General features: G+C 40.0%; 1 protein-coding gene across 9 annotated transcripts in view; it reads left to right on the plus strand.

Annotated features, from left to right (window-relative positions):
• Positions 1–13032, plus strand: part of LOC127441883 (rho guanine nucleotide exchange factor 4-like) — a 142005-nt gene that overhangs the window by 118456 nt on the left and 10517 nt on the right. For 8 of the 9 annotated variants that reach the window (XM_051699417.1, XM_051699421.1, XM_051699418.1 and 5 more), the window contains one exon: positions 4207–4352. In XM_051699417.1, coding sequence (XP_051555377.1) covers positions 4207–4352 — 146 coding nt within the window. Of the gene's footprint in view, positions 1–4206; positions 4353–8950; positions 9746–13032 lie in introns of those variants that run through there. The other variant, XM_051699425.1, reaches the window with a different exon arrangement.

A 13032-nucleotide genomic window follows, 5' to 3' on the forward strand; every position in this document is an offset into this window, starting at 1 on the left:
GGTCTCCGGCCTGCAGCTATACCTACTTGCTTAGTTCGGCAGCATCAGCCGACCTCATCGTACAACTTCTATGGCTGCTAGTGAGCAATCATATTTTAGAGCTCCATGTGTGCAATGAAGTTATTTCCATTTGTATGCCCGCATTACATAGACGTAGGACGTTGCACATATTGGATAGAACAGATGCTAAAATAATAAAAAGTAATAATAAAAAAGTCCCATCTCCACAATGCACATCATCACATTTTTGAACCGCGGTGTACAGTGCCATGATAAACCATTACACCCCTAGTTTACAGATAATGCGCATTACTTTTCATGTCCTGAAGTTGCTCACAACTGCAATGGAATGCAATGACAAGTATTGGCATTAGTTAGTAATAAGAAATGCTCATGGTCTCACCATACTACAGAAACTACTATCAAACTCAAAAGTCACCTCATGAATAATTTCTCCATCAAATATCAGCTTCAGGCAAAATCCTCAAACTTGAAAACAACAGCAAAAAAAAGCCCCACCCTTGTCCTGCTTTCAGTCAAAAGGAAACATAACACTCACTGGAGCACATAAACTCAGTTGGGGAGGCAGTCCTAGACAGAATTGTTTGGGTTACCCCACTGTGACCATCTGACCTGGAGCTGTGAGTGAACTATATTTGATATCACTAGCCCAAGTGGCCCTGGCAATGCTTGACTCCGCTGAGTGCACTAGTCAACATGTGCTGCTGTGCCACTCTGTGCTTTGGGCCACACACTGAACAACAATAAACAAATCAGGGTGATCTGATTTGCCTGTCCGTTTCCCTAATCAATCCACAGGATTTTACAGTTAACCTATACAGAACATGACATGATTAGCAAAAACATTTTCACACATTTTCATTGAGACAGTTCATGTTGTAATGAGAGCAAATCCACTATTTTAAGTGTCATTTTACTGATCTTGCCCGCCAGTTCTGAGTGCACTATAGCAGAGAATGCAGCAGACCACCGCAATCTGGTACACTCTGCCCGGACTGTAATGAATCACTCCACTACTTTGATTCAGACACCTGAATCAGCTCTTTAACATGCCGAAAGTGCACGTGACTACACCAATAGCAATGGATATATGCCTGGTTATAATGGTCTTTTCCATCATTTGATAATTATTTGATTAATTACTACTGCCATGATTGATAGAAAATGTACACAAATCTCTTTTACAATTCTTTTTACTGCCTGCATTCCTCGGGTGGATATAGCATGATGTTAATTGTGCCAGGCAAATAGCACTGAGTTTGTGAATGTAACGCAATCTATAATGAGCCTAATTTACATAGAAAGGAGGCATGTTTGTGCAGAAAGGAATGACAGTGACTTGATTTAAATTTAATTTGCCTGCTTAAACTAGATTGCGAGTAGTTAGTAAATAACATTTAGGTTTTTAAGCTGAAATACTAAGCACAAAAGTGGTGCAACTGTTTGTTAAATCACCTCTGTGGCTCTGTGGTGCTATTAAAAATAGTGGCTCCACCCGTGGTTTGAGTTTGGGATAGGGCTCTTTTTTGTCTGACCAGTGAAAGATGGGGTGATCATTTGGGAAACATGTTTGAAAACAATAATTATTGCAGTTCTTTTTGGTGCTGCTAGTGTCACAGAAAGTACATACTTCAACATTCAATTTGGAAGTAAACCTCCCTCACCACAGTTTCTGCAAGTAACTTAAGCAGATTCATTAGCAGATTCATGACAGTAGCGGAAGAGTTCTTCATAACATCTACCTGATTTAAGATGCTGTTCTCATTTACCTCTATTTCACGGAGAGTCGCCTCATGCATTGCCAGAACAATGGATATTTCAGGGGTGTAAATATGAGGGTAACTCCATTATCTCCCATCCATTCATTATGAATGATACAGGAATTGAGATGCTTGTGTCGGCCAGGTCTGCTCTTCCTCACTTGTTTACTGCATACTAATAAATATTGGCAGTCCTGTTTGTGTAAAAGCCAGCCAGCTATGGCAGCAGAAAGTCTTTCCAGTACTTTAATAACACCAAACGCATACTGCGGCTGGACCACCCATTGAAATGGCCCATTAATGTACCACTGTGGAGCCAGTAATATCTCACCAGAGTTTTAATGGAGCGAGTGTGAGCATTTTGGCAGAACTGTGTATACTGTATACAAAAAAAGTGGAAGTTATGGAAAGTTAGTCGCTGGAAGCTTGTTATGATTCCCTTGGCCAATTAGCCCCTGCTGGTAGATGTTGTGACTACACCATTCTGGGTGCAAAAAGCCCCCTTTTTTTTGCATGCAACATATAGGTTAGGCTGGATTAAACTACACAACTTTAACGCTGATTTTAGCTACGATTTTTAGTCGGGCCGAGTTGGTATTAGTCGGGGCTTGTCGGCTTGAGAAAGTTTTGTAGTGTATGATGGGTACTGACTCTGATTTCTTACCCTCTGACTAGATGGAAACATGTTTTTGAAATTTTGAGCTGACTGTCCACTACACTACAGGGGAAATCTTGTAGTGTATGATGCTCCACAACTCAAATCTGAAGTCATACGGTGGTGTCAATTTAAAAACGTCATATATTTGTAAAACATGATCATTTTCCGCCCTCATTCTGATCCTCTGTCAGAAACGCTGCTTCTCATTTAAGACTTGATAGAAAACACCTGCTGTTGATGTTTGGCTCTCTCCTTGTCATCTTACTGCTCATCTTTTGTGGGTGGGCTACAGAAATGAGATTAGGTCAATTAGGCTTTGATGTGTTGTTGTGGAGGCGGTCAGATGCAAATGTCTACCACAGTGTGACATCACAATGTGGAGGAAGTAGAAAATTAATAGTTTTGGCAGCTTCGTTTCAGCAAATGCTCTTTTTTTTCAGTGAGGAGGAAGTTTTGAGTTCTGAAACTTTCAGTATGTTTTATTGTACAATGACCTCTTATATGTCAAAAGATCAAAGACATTTTGATTCCTCATGTCATGACCCCTTTAATATTTCATTAAATTATAGCTGATGTTTTGCCATTGACTGATTTTGTTTTTGGAGGCCTCCTAAAAGCATATAATGGACTTATATTTTTCCCTGCTGCCTTTGACATCACAGCTCAGCACTGTGCACGTTCTAGTTGTGCCATCAGCTTTGTCCTGATGTCATTTGCCTGCAGCTCCAGTGTGATTTGTTGCATGGCATTTGTGACTCTCAAAAAAAAAAAAAAAAAATATCTGAGTGTCCATGAACAAATTTTAGGCAGTCATGCACCAGCCAAGCAACTGCGAATGAGTTTAATAGGAATGCTTTCGGACAGCTTTCTCCAGGTATTATAGACTTCCATGGTTGAAACAGGTCAGGCTTTTCTGTTGCTAGTTATTATTGTTTTTTTCTTTGACATCTGTTACGTATTTTTTTTTTTTTTTTTTTTTTAATGGGATGTGACTGAAACAGTACAGTCCTTGCTTCAAGCAATGCAACAAAACCAGACAAATCAAACTTGACCAAAAAGCACTTTTGAATGGGACCTCCCATTTGAAACAGGTTTCTAGGTCAAGTGCTTATGAGTTGCTGCATTACCACCTGAATTTCCAACTGTGTGGCACAGGTTTGGCCTGTTAATTGTATCAATAATATTTCAAGCTCCTTTGATCCTCAAATATTCTAGCTGCTAATTAGTGGGATAATCCTCTTATCAACTGTATCCATTCAAGTGGAGGTCATTACATTTCTTGACTAGGAAAATTGTTTCATAACTTCAGGCTCCCAGTGGTAAACATGAATCTTGTCATCTGAAGACCATGAGCTCATTTACATGCTTAATCTGGAGCCTTGACATAAAGTAAGGCAAGGTAAATTAAATAAAAAATAAAAAAAATTGTTGCTTTTGTGTGATACTGTATTCATTCCCATACTGTAGGTGTCCAAGTTCAAGACCACATATTGAGAGAGATTTTTTAGTGCACCTTTAAATGAATAAATCCTACATAAATGTTCACATAGATGGCGTTTAATGTAAAATAAGCCATTTAATATGACTGCTGATCAGTTGCTCTGTGATCAGAAGTATGTCTACAAATAATGCATGTTTTAGCCTTAAAAATTGCTTTCAATCATCTTATCCCACAGAATAACATTTAAAGACTAGGCGCAATCTGTGCTTGAGACACTAGTCCCTAAATGCTCCAGGATTGAGACTGTTTTGTTTTTTACTTTACAGCATTGGTGATAACTGATGGACCACAGGATAAGTCTGGCCTTGCTGATGATATAGGAAGTGAAGATGAGCTGTACAATGAGTTTCGCAGCTCCTCAAACCGTTTTGGACACCCAGGAGGAGGAGGAGAGCAGCTGGCCATAAATGAGGTAGGGCATACAAACTGAGTGTGTGTTACTGTTTGTTTGTGTTTACAGATTTGGACCTTTGTGTCTATCCATTGCAGTACATTCAAAAACCCAGAATGTCCACACAGAAGGACCATATTCCTCAATGATTGTCCAGTCCAATGATGGACTGGACAAGTATACTCTATCCATACTAGGCGCCATCTTGAGTCCTTCGAGTCCTATTCTACACTTTTGTCGAATTTTATTATTATTATTAATATTATTATTATTTGTTTATTTTTACAATAAAAAGCTAAATACCAACTAAAATTATAGGCCCTGTCCCAAATGGCACACTTGATGTGGATTTGTTACAGTCTTGAGACTTTAGTAAGGTGTCCAGTTTCAGCTCATGAGCACCCCTTTGTGGCCACTATACGCCCTCAATGCGACCTGTAGTGAAGCCTGCATTGTTGTGCACTTAACAGCAGACTACTACCCAACAGTGTACACAGAATTTTGTCACCAAAGTGTAGAGGATTTGCAGTAGGACAGAAAGAGCTGAAGGCATCTGGTGTTTCATCTGGTGTTTAGGAATAAGAGCTTTTATCCCACATCTTTATTGCTTAACCATGACTGGATGGGCCAAGTTTGAGAATACTGAATAGCTATTGATATGTACACATGGGTTGACACACGTGCTCATGTTTGTAACATCACAACATGGACATTTTTTAATTGTTGTCATTTAAATGTAATTTAGATGATGAGCTTTGTGAATGGGGAGAGAGATTTTTTGGGAGTGGAGTATGAGTATTTATGAGTATGTTGGAGTCTGTTTACATAGTACATGGAGTATATGCATAGTGTCAGAGTATGATTTATGGCTGTTTGGTATTGCTGTAGAACGCCGCTCAGTAAATGCATTTAGTGTTTCAAAGAGAAACAGCAGAAAAATCTAATCAAGCTCAGGCCTCTGGGAACTCAGTGTGCACTGAACTGCGCACAAGCTCTGTGCTGATGCTGTCGTTGTTGTTTTTAGGTCTTCTGTCCTGATAAAGTATTAATCTAACAAGAGACAGACTGATGGGGCCACAGCAGGACAGATCATGTGCCTTTGTTCTACATGGAAGATACAGTTTAGTACCCAGTTTCAAGAAACTTCTTAAGTTAAGAAAACCCTTAGTTGTAATTGCAAGTGTATTGTCACAAAGGGTTTCCTTAACTTAAGGGGTTTCTTGCAACTGGCTGCAGATTATTAGTGGTGCTCGCCAAGGCAAGCATCACTAATAATACAATTGCTCATGCTTAGGGTTAGTGATTTGAACAAACTTCTAACCATGCTCATTATATGTTACACTTCCTGCACCATTTATGCGATGGACATGAATGATACCTCAGAGGTTGTTGAGGAGAGATGTACTAATATATGAGTGATTGGGATGTTTATAATGTTCCCCTGGCAAATAATAAAATTTGCAAGAAAATCCCATAGACGTATTTTTGTGATGAGGGAGAAAGGTGTTCCAGTTTTGGAGAAAGTAAGGGCTTGTGTAAGGAAGACTTAAAGGTGCTATATGTAAGATTGACAACAAGCATTTGAAATGGGTGCTGCTGTCCAAATTCAAAATATTGGAGAATTGTTTGCCCCGCCCCAGACTCGAAGCTCATGCGGGTTGCCACATTCATTGATTCAGTCACAAAATACAATAAACACTTCTAAAATGGATGTAAGGTTTACATTAGATTAGATAGATAAAAACCGTAGCAAGTAGCTAGGGATGGGCATGAGTAAAGTTACTCGATTTGGACGTCAGTATTCATTAAACGTATAATCGCATTCATAAATTGAGTCAATTTTGAGTCAAGCTTGTGGTTTCTGTCATATTTTTCTGTCACGCTGGTTGTTGCCGAGGTAGTAAACAGCTGTGGCCTGTCCCCTCCACCGCATTAGTCAGGATCACTTCACCGGCTGTGTCTCGCTGCCTTAAAACCAGGCTGCACATGAAACACAGAGTATGAATGCGAGTACTCAGATGTTGAATTTACTCAAAATGTCCATCCCTACTAGTAGCCGAGATAAATTAGATAGCTAATTTTAGGTGATGCTCAATGCTTACCTGTTAAGGAGAAAATTAGCCAACTCAGTATCCATTTTAAAGGATTTCTGGGCTTTAAGCTGTCTCCATCTTCCAAAGGCATCTCCAATATTTATCCTTGTTTTACTACGCCTCTGGTCATGGTGGTTTTTAGACGGATAGCGAGACTTTTTAGGTCAGGTGGTTAAAAATCTGTTATCTCTGTTCCAGTTTGTTTGCTGGCTTCCATGGCTGCAGCACGCAGTGTTGTTTGCCTGCAAACTTGTTCAAATCTGGCAACCCGGCAGTGTAGATATACTATTGGTGAGTGGGCAGTGGGCGGGATCACACAGGCCAAAACAGAAAAAAATTCCGGCCCGGAATGGAAACTTCAAAGTAGAATATACTGGCTGTAGCGTTGTTATCGGAGAAGCCAGTATTTCAACTTAGCATGTTTCCTAATTCTCTAATGACATATTATGGTCATTTTATGATTTAGTACAGTAAAAATATTACGTATAGCACCTTTAACCTTCCTATACTGTACAGTCATTTTTGACTGAAATCACTTTTTCAGATGTCATAAAAATAGTTTCCTTTATCTGTGCAGTACAAGACTTGGTGACTTTTCCTCCACAACCATTTGAACACAAAAAAATTGGACTTGATTCATTAAGCGTAAATGGTCAAAAAAAAAAAAAGTGTAACCTGTCAAAATTGAAAATGAATGGAAAAGACTAAAAAACAGAGATTTTATTTATTTGTCAAATACAATATATAATTCAGCCACAATGCAAAACAAGTACAAAGAGAAATGAAGGGGTGAGACTACACTGCCTGGCCCCCCCAAAAAAAGTCGCCATTTGGATTTAAATAAGCAGATACTTAAGAGCCTTTGATTGGATCATTATTGCAGTGATTAATATGTTTCAGCTGGCAATAATTATTGTAACCCTAACTGATGCAGTGTGTAGCTTCTCATTTCTTAAACAACCATGCCGGAAGACGTATCCCGTGGTCGTGGAAAATATGTTACTGTGTTTCAGAAAGGACAAATTATTGGCCTGCATCAAACAAAGAAAAAAAGGAGATTGCTGAAGTCACTGTAATTGGGTTAAGAACTGTCCAACAAAATATTAAAAACCTGGAAAGATAGTGGTGAACCGTTAGCTTCATGGAAGAAATGTAGTCGGAAAAAAATCTTGAATGGTCGTGATTGGAGATCACTAAAACGCTTGACGTCACATCGTACAAAATCAACAGTAGAACTCACGGCTATGTTTAATAGTGAAAGTAAGAGCATTTCCACATGCACAAGGTGACAAGAATTTACAGGATTGGGACTAAACAGCTGTATGGCCACAAGAAAGCCACTTGTTAGTGAGGCTAATCGGAAGAAACAACTTTAGTTTACTAGGGAGCATAAAGATTGAACTGTGGAGCAATGGAAAAAGGTAATGTAGTCTGATGAGTCCAGATTTACCCTATTCCAATGCGATGGGTAAGAAGGGAAGCGGATGAAGCAATGCGGCCGTCATGCATAGTACCCACTGTACAAGCCTCTGGAGGCATTGTTATGATCTGGGGTTGCTTCAGTTGGTCAGGTCTAGGCTCAGCAATGTTATGCGGCAGTAAAATGAAGTTAGCTGACTACCTGAATGTACTGAATGACCAGGTTATCCCATCAATGGAATTTTTCTTCCCTGACAGCATGGGCATATTCCAGGACAACAATGCCAGGATTTATTGGGCTCAAATTGTGGTTCAGGGATCTAAAAACATAAAATTCCAACAAAAAAGTGCATAAATGTATTGTTTTTACTTGAAAGATAAATGTTATAATTTCTGAAAAAATCAAAAATTACCGCAAACAGTAAAGTAAGCAGCCCTTCTTTAACACAATGGAGGGTTAAAGGAAGTATCGTGCTGTGTAACAGTGTGGCAAAGGGGGTGGGGCTCTGAGACCACAAAAGAATGAGCAAGAGAGAGAGGACAGCAGGTTATGGGAATCAGAGTCCTGCACTAATCCCATTAGCTGTGCACAAATTGATGCAAAGGGAAGAGACGTGTGGGAATGACTGCATTAATCCTACCTTGCAGACACTGGCCTTGATCAGGAAATTAAAGCTCAAGAGGTGTTTGGCACATCACGCAGACTTTAATTAATATCTCAAGCAGCATTACCATCACTGTGGCACTGCCTTAAGGAGACAGGTCAGGGTGTGCTTGCTTTTAGACGGGAAGTGTGTGTGACGGGCAGCCAGAACAGCCAATGAGTGCCTAGAATCACGCCAGAATAGAGAGGATGTATTGTACTGCATTCTCTCGCCTCTCTCCCTCCCCCCACTGCCACCACCCTCCTGCTGACGCTAAGGCCGGCCTCCGCTACTCTGGTATCCTAGATACACTCCACAGCACTGCCATCTGATTGGGTAAAAAGGATAAGAAGAAAAAAAAAAACAGGAGGAAAAACAGAAGTCAATTCAGGCAGATGAATGGATGTTTTTTGCTAGTGCCGCTAAGCACAGATGCAGCAACCATTTGTGGCCCTCAGGTTTTCGTTTTTCCTTTTCATATGTGACAGTATAAAGAAAAAGGCTTTCATGTGCATTAATCGGATCCAAGGGAATTAACACAGCCGTGTATTTAAACAGAGGAGGAGTAGGAGGAGAACGAGAGAGAGGCAGTGAAAGGGAGGACAGAACGAGAAGCAAGAACACCACAGAAGACAAGGAGGAAGGGTCAGAGCAAGTGAGAAAAAAACATAAAAGGAGAAGAAATGGAGGTAGAGAGAAATGTCCACCCCTGCTCCTGACATCAGCAGTGTACGGGAAGAGAATCAAGGCGAGCGACGGAAGAGGAGGAGAAGGAGAGCACACGTGCGAGAGAAAGAGCGAGAAGGGGAAGGGAAAAGGAAGTGAGCAGGTAACTGTGGACGTGGAGGCTTTCTCCCCTCCCCCTCCACATGCTTTTCTTGGAGAATAACTAGGGGATCTGGGAGCAAAACTGTGTGCTGTCAAGTGTTTGTGCACAGATCTCTAGGCAAGGAGGGTTTTGGCGCTATGGCTCGCGGAGGCCAGCGAACAGCATCTCGGCTGAGCCTGAATCACTTTCTTCTGCGCTGTAACCTCAGCCCAGAGGCCCAGAAGGTGGTGGTGTTCGTTATCATGATGTTGCTGATCATCATCAACGTAGTGCTGATGTTCCTGCTGGCCTTTCAGTAGGGCACAGCTGCAGTGAAGAGGACAAGGGGAGGGGAGGGGTGGAAAGGAAGACGACGAGGAGGAGGAGAGAAAGTTGGTCCATCTTACTCACTAGTGGATGGGTTTTCAGGAAGCATACATCACAGTGCAGGTAACAGAAAAAGGTGTGACTATGGATGTGTTTGTGTGTGAGAGGTTGGCAGCATTCAAGCACAAGTAATATGCTGAGACGGCAGTGTTAATTATTTACCTGCCTGTCAGAGTGTGGTAATGCCGTAAACGACTCTTGAGTGGTTTGTGGGGGAAGGTTGGGGTTAGGCTTTTATTACGAGTTATCTGAGGGCTTTTTCAGACACTGGTTCTGTGAGTTCAAACATGTTGTTTGAGTGTTTCTGTGTGGAACTCTTTGAATGCTAATGTTTGTTTTTTTTGTATAAATGTCAGTATGGGTTTGATGTTGGTGCACCTGTCAACAGCTATATTCTGAGTAGCGAGAACCTTGAATGTTTTGATGGCTTGAATGTCAGGCTTTGGTTTATGGCAAACTCTGCAGGGACATGTGTGCACTTGTCCAGAAGGATCTACAGAATCATATGTAATTCGGCTATTAAAGCTGTGCAGTACAGCAGGACTCTGCACATAGAGGTTACACTGGTGAGGTGGATATGACTATGAGGGGTTTTAAACCAGAATGTAACCACATATTCAGGATTGGGGGGTCCAAATGTAGTTATAGAAATATAAATCACTGAGAAATACATATTGGTTGACCACTAATCTAGATGTCGGGGAGAACATCAATAGAGCATTATTATAGTTTTTAGTAAATACCTTACACATGTGTGTCGACCATGTACAAAACAAGACACAATGCGTAATTGAATATTTGAAGGAAGGACGTCAAATATGGCAGGTTATATACTGGTCTGATTAACGCGTATAAATGGTGTAAGTCCAACTTACCGACATACTGCATGTCATGGTTTGGGTAAGCAGAACTGTTTAATTTGTCAATGGCAGCACTGTGTATTTAATGCAATGGCAGCCACAGTTGGATACTAGAAGAGCCAGACTAGTTTCACAAAAATAACAAAACCCTTATGAATTCACGATTAGCATATTTTCTTTCATTTCAGTTTTTATTTCATTTGTGTAAGATGTATGCTATGGCTGTCTCCGGTAGCATCTTTGAAGAAACCAAGAGGCTGTAACTCGTAGGCCGTGAAAAGGAGGCACATGGGAATGTATGTGGGTGTGTCTCTAGGCAACAGGCTATATAGACACAGCTGTGGTGAGATGAGAATGCAGAGCTTTGGATTCAGGGGGTGTAAATTCAGCCTTCTAGTCCATCAATGTTTGTAAAAGTGTGGACAGAGAACTATGTGTGATTATACTGTGTGGACGTTGGGTTATTTTTACATCAGCGCATATAGATCACGTTTAGCTGTGCAGTTGAGATGGTTAGATGGAGACCATTAAGCTTTCCAGGATTTCACTTAATTTTTTCTATAGCCAAGATGAAAATTGTGGCAATATATTACTCTGCTTTTTGTTTTATTTGCAAAAAGCGGAACCTCAAAATGACTACTCAGGGAAAATCCAGACAGCAGACAGAAAAAAAAGGCTTAATTTGGCAACGCTTCCTTCAGTGATACATTGCAGTTTGGTTTTGGTTAAGTGGATGGAATAAAGGGTTGTAAATCGTTACATGACAACTGACTATGCCACTGAAAGGCTGGACTATACTGTGAATTTGAACACTGTGTATTGCTGCACAATGCGTATTGATGCATATATCAGGGTTCAATAACCATTTTGACATGAAGTATACTTTTCCATTATGTCATATCAACCTCTATTTGTATTATTTTTAGGGCTGTCAGTCGTTTAAATGTTTTAATGGTGATTAATCGCACAATTTTTCGCAGTTCATCACAGATTTTGAAAGTGCAAAAAATTTGGCTCTAAATGTAATTCTTTTCCTGTCAAAATGCATGTATTTCCCTCTTATGACAGGAAACAAAACAATGTGTAATAATATAATGCTTTATTAACATTTTCCAATCAAACAAAGCCTTCCACATTATAAAGATAGAAATGCACTAAATAATACCAATTCAAGTAGCATTAAATGTTCCCCAAAGGCTAAGTGGAAGTTTGACTAATCGAAAGAACTAGACTCCCCATAGGTTGGATATTCATTACAATGGGCATTAAATCTCGTAAACTCTCATCCTCCACAATATTAATCAGCCGGCAGACTGTGGCTATCCGCTTTGTTACAGCAATTGTGAAGCCGCATTCTTGATTCGCATCAGGGCGTCAGTGCCAACCTCAAGCGCCGCTTTGAACTCCACATGAAAAGTGCTTGCTGACAAAAAAGTCTCATTCTGCATTTTGATTATAGTTGACACTTGACATGCTTCTGTGATAATTAAAATGCGCCTTACTTGGGCTGAAAAATACTTTCTGTGACAAGTCCCATTTGGGCTTGTTTTATTCAATAAATAGCATTAAGAGCTCCTTGCCCCATCATTTTATCACTGACACGGAATCATTGTTGTGTGTTTTTGTGGTGTGTGAGTCAGTGTACATCGCAAAGGTTCTGCCCTTCCAACCAGCATTTATGCTAGTTTATGCTGTATTAACGGTAGCCGCATTAATCGCGATTAAGACAAATAAGCCTGTTAATCTTTTTTAATTAATCGCATGCATTAATGCGTTAATTTTGACAGCTCTAATTGTTTTACTTACAATATAATACAATATTTATTATATACTATGATGAAGTAATATCCCCTTATTTAATTTTTGATTTAAGAGCAAAAATGTACAAAAGAATAAAGTGTATAACTTCTACAGCACTGCCATGAGTGCAAGTGGGACTGCGCTACCTGACCATACAGAGTCATTCACAGGACAGCGGATTTGTTTACTTGTGCAGCCCACTGTTAATTCAGTGTGGATCAGTTTGTGTTTCACGCTGCACTGTCTATGCAGCAAAATCAGTCGATTGCGAAAGTAAACAGATCTGTTCTCCAGTGGGACGCACTGCACAGTTGGGTCCCACTTTTTAAGTCTTTCCATAAAGCTTAAAACTTAAAACCCTTGGCATACAGGTGAGACCAGGGCTAGTTGTCACACTTTTTACTGAATATTTCTCAGTGAATGTTTCTCAGGATACTGTAGGTTTATTTTTAATAGTCGATTTCTGCTAATCCAAATACCTTGTCACAATTCTTGGCTTCAAAAAACATTTTCAACAGTTTATGAAATATACCTTTGTCCTAACATTACATTTAACCCTTTTGGTTAAAGCTGCCTTCATAATGTAGTTTGATTTACTTTGGAGGGTAGAATTAATCAAAAATATTCTAATATAAGTCTATTAATCTTATATAAAACAAAACCTCTGCTAGAGAAAACACACATTTGCAC

The sequence above is a fragment of the Myxocyprinus asiaticus genome, chromosome 6 (assembly GCF_019703515.2).
Source record: "Myxocyprinus asiaticus isolate MX2 ecotype Aquarium Trade chromosome 6, UBuf_Myxa_2, whole genome shotgun sequence".
In the NCBI taxonomy this organism is placed as follows: domain Eukaryota; kingdom Metazoa; phylum Chordata; class Actinopteri; order Cypriniformes; family Catostomidae; genus Myxocyprinus; species Myxocyprinus asiaticus.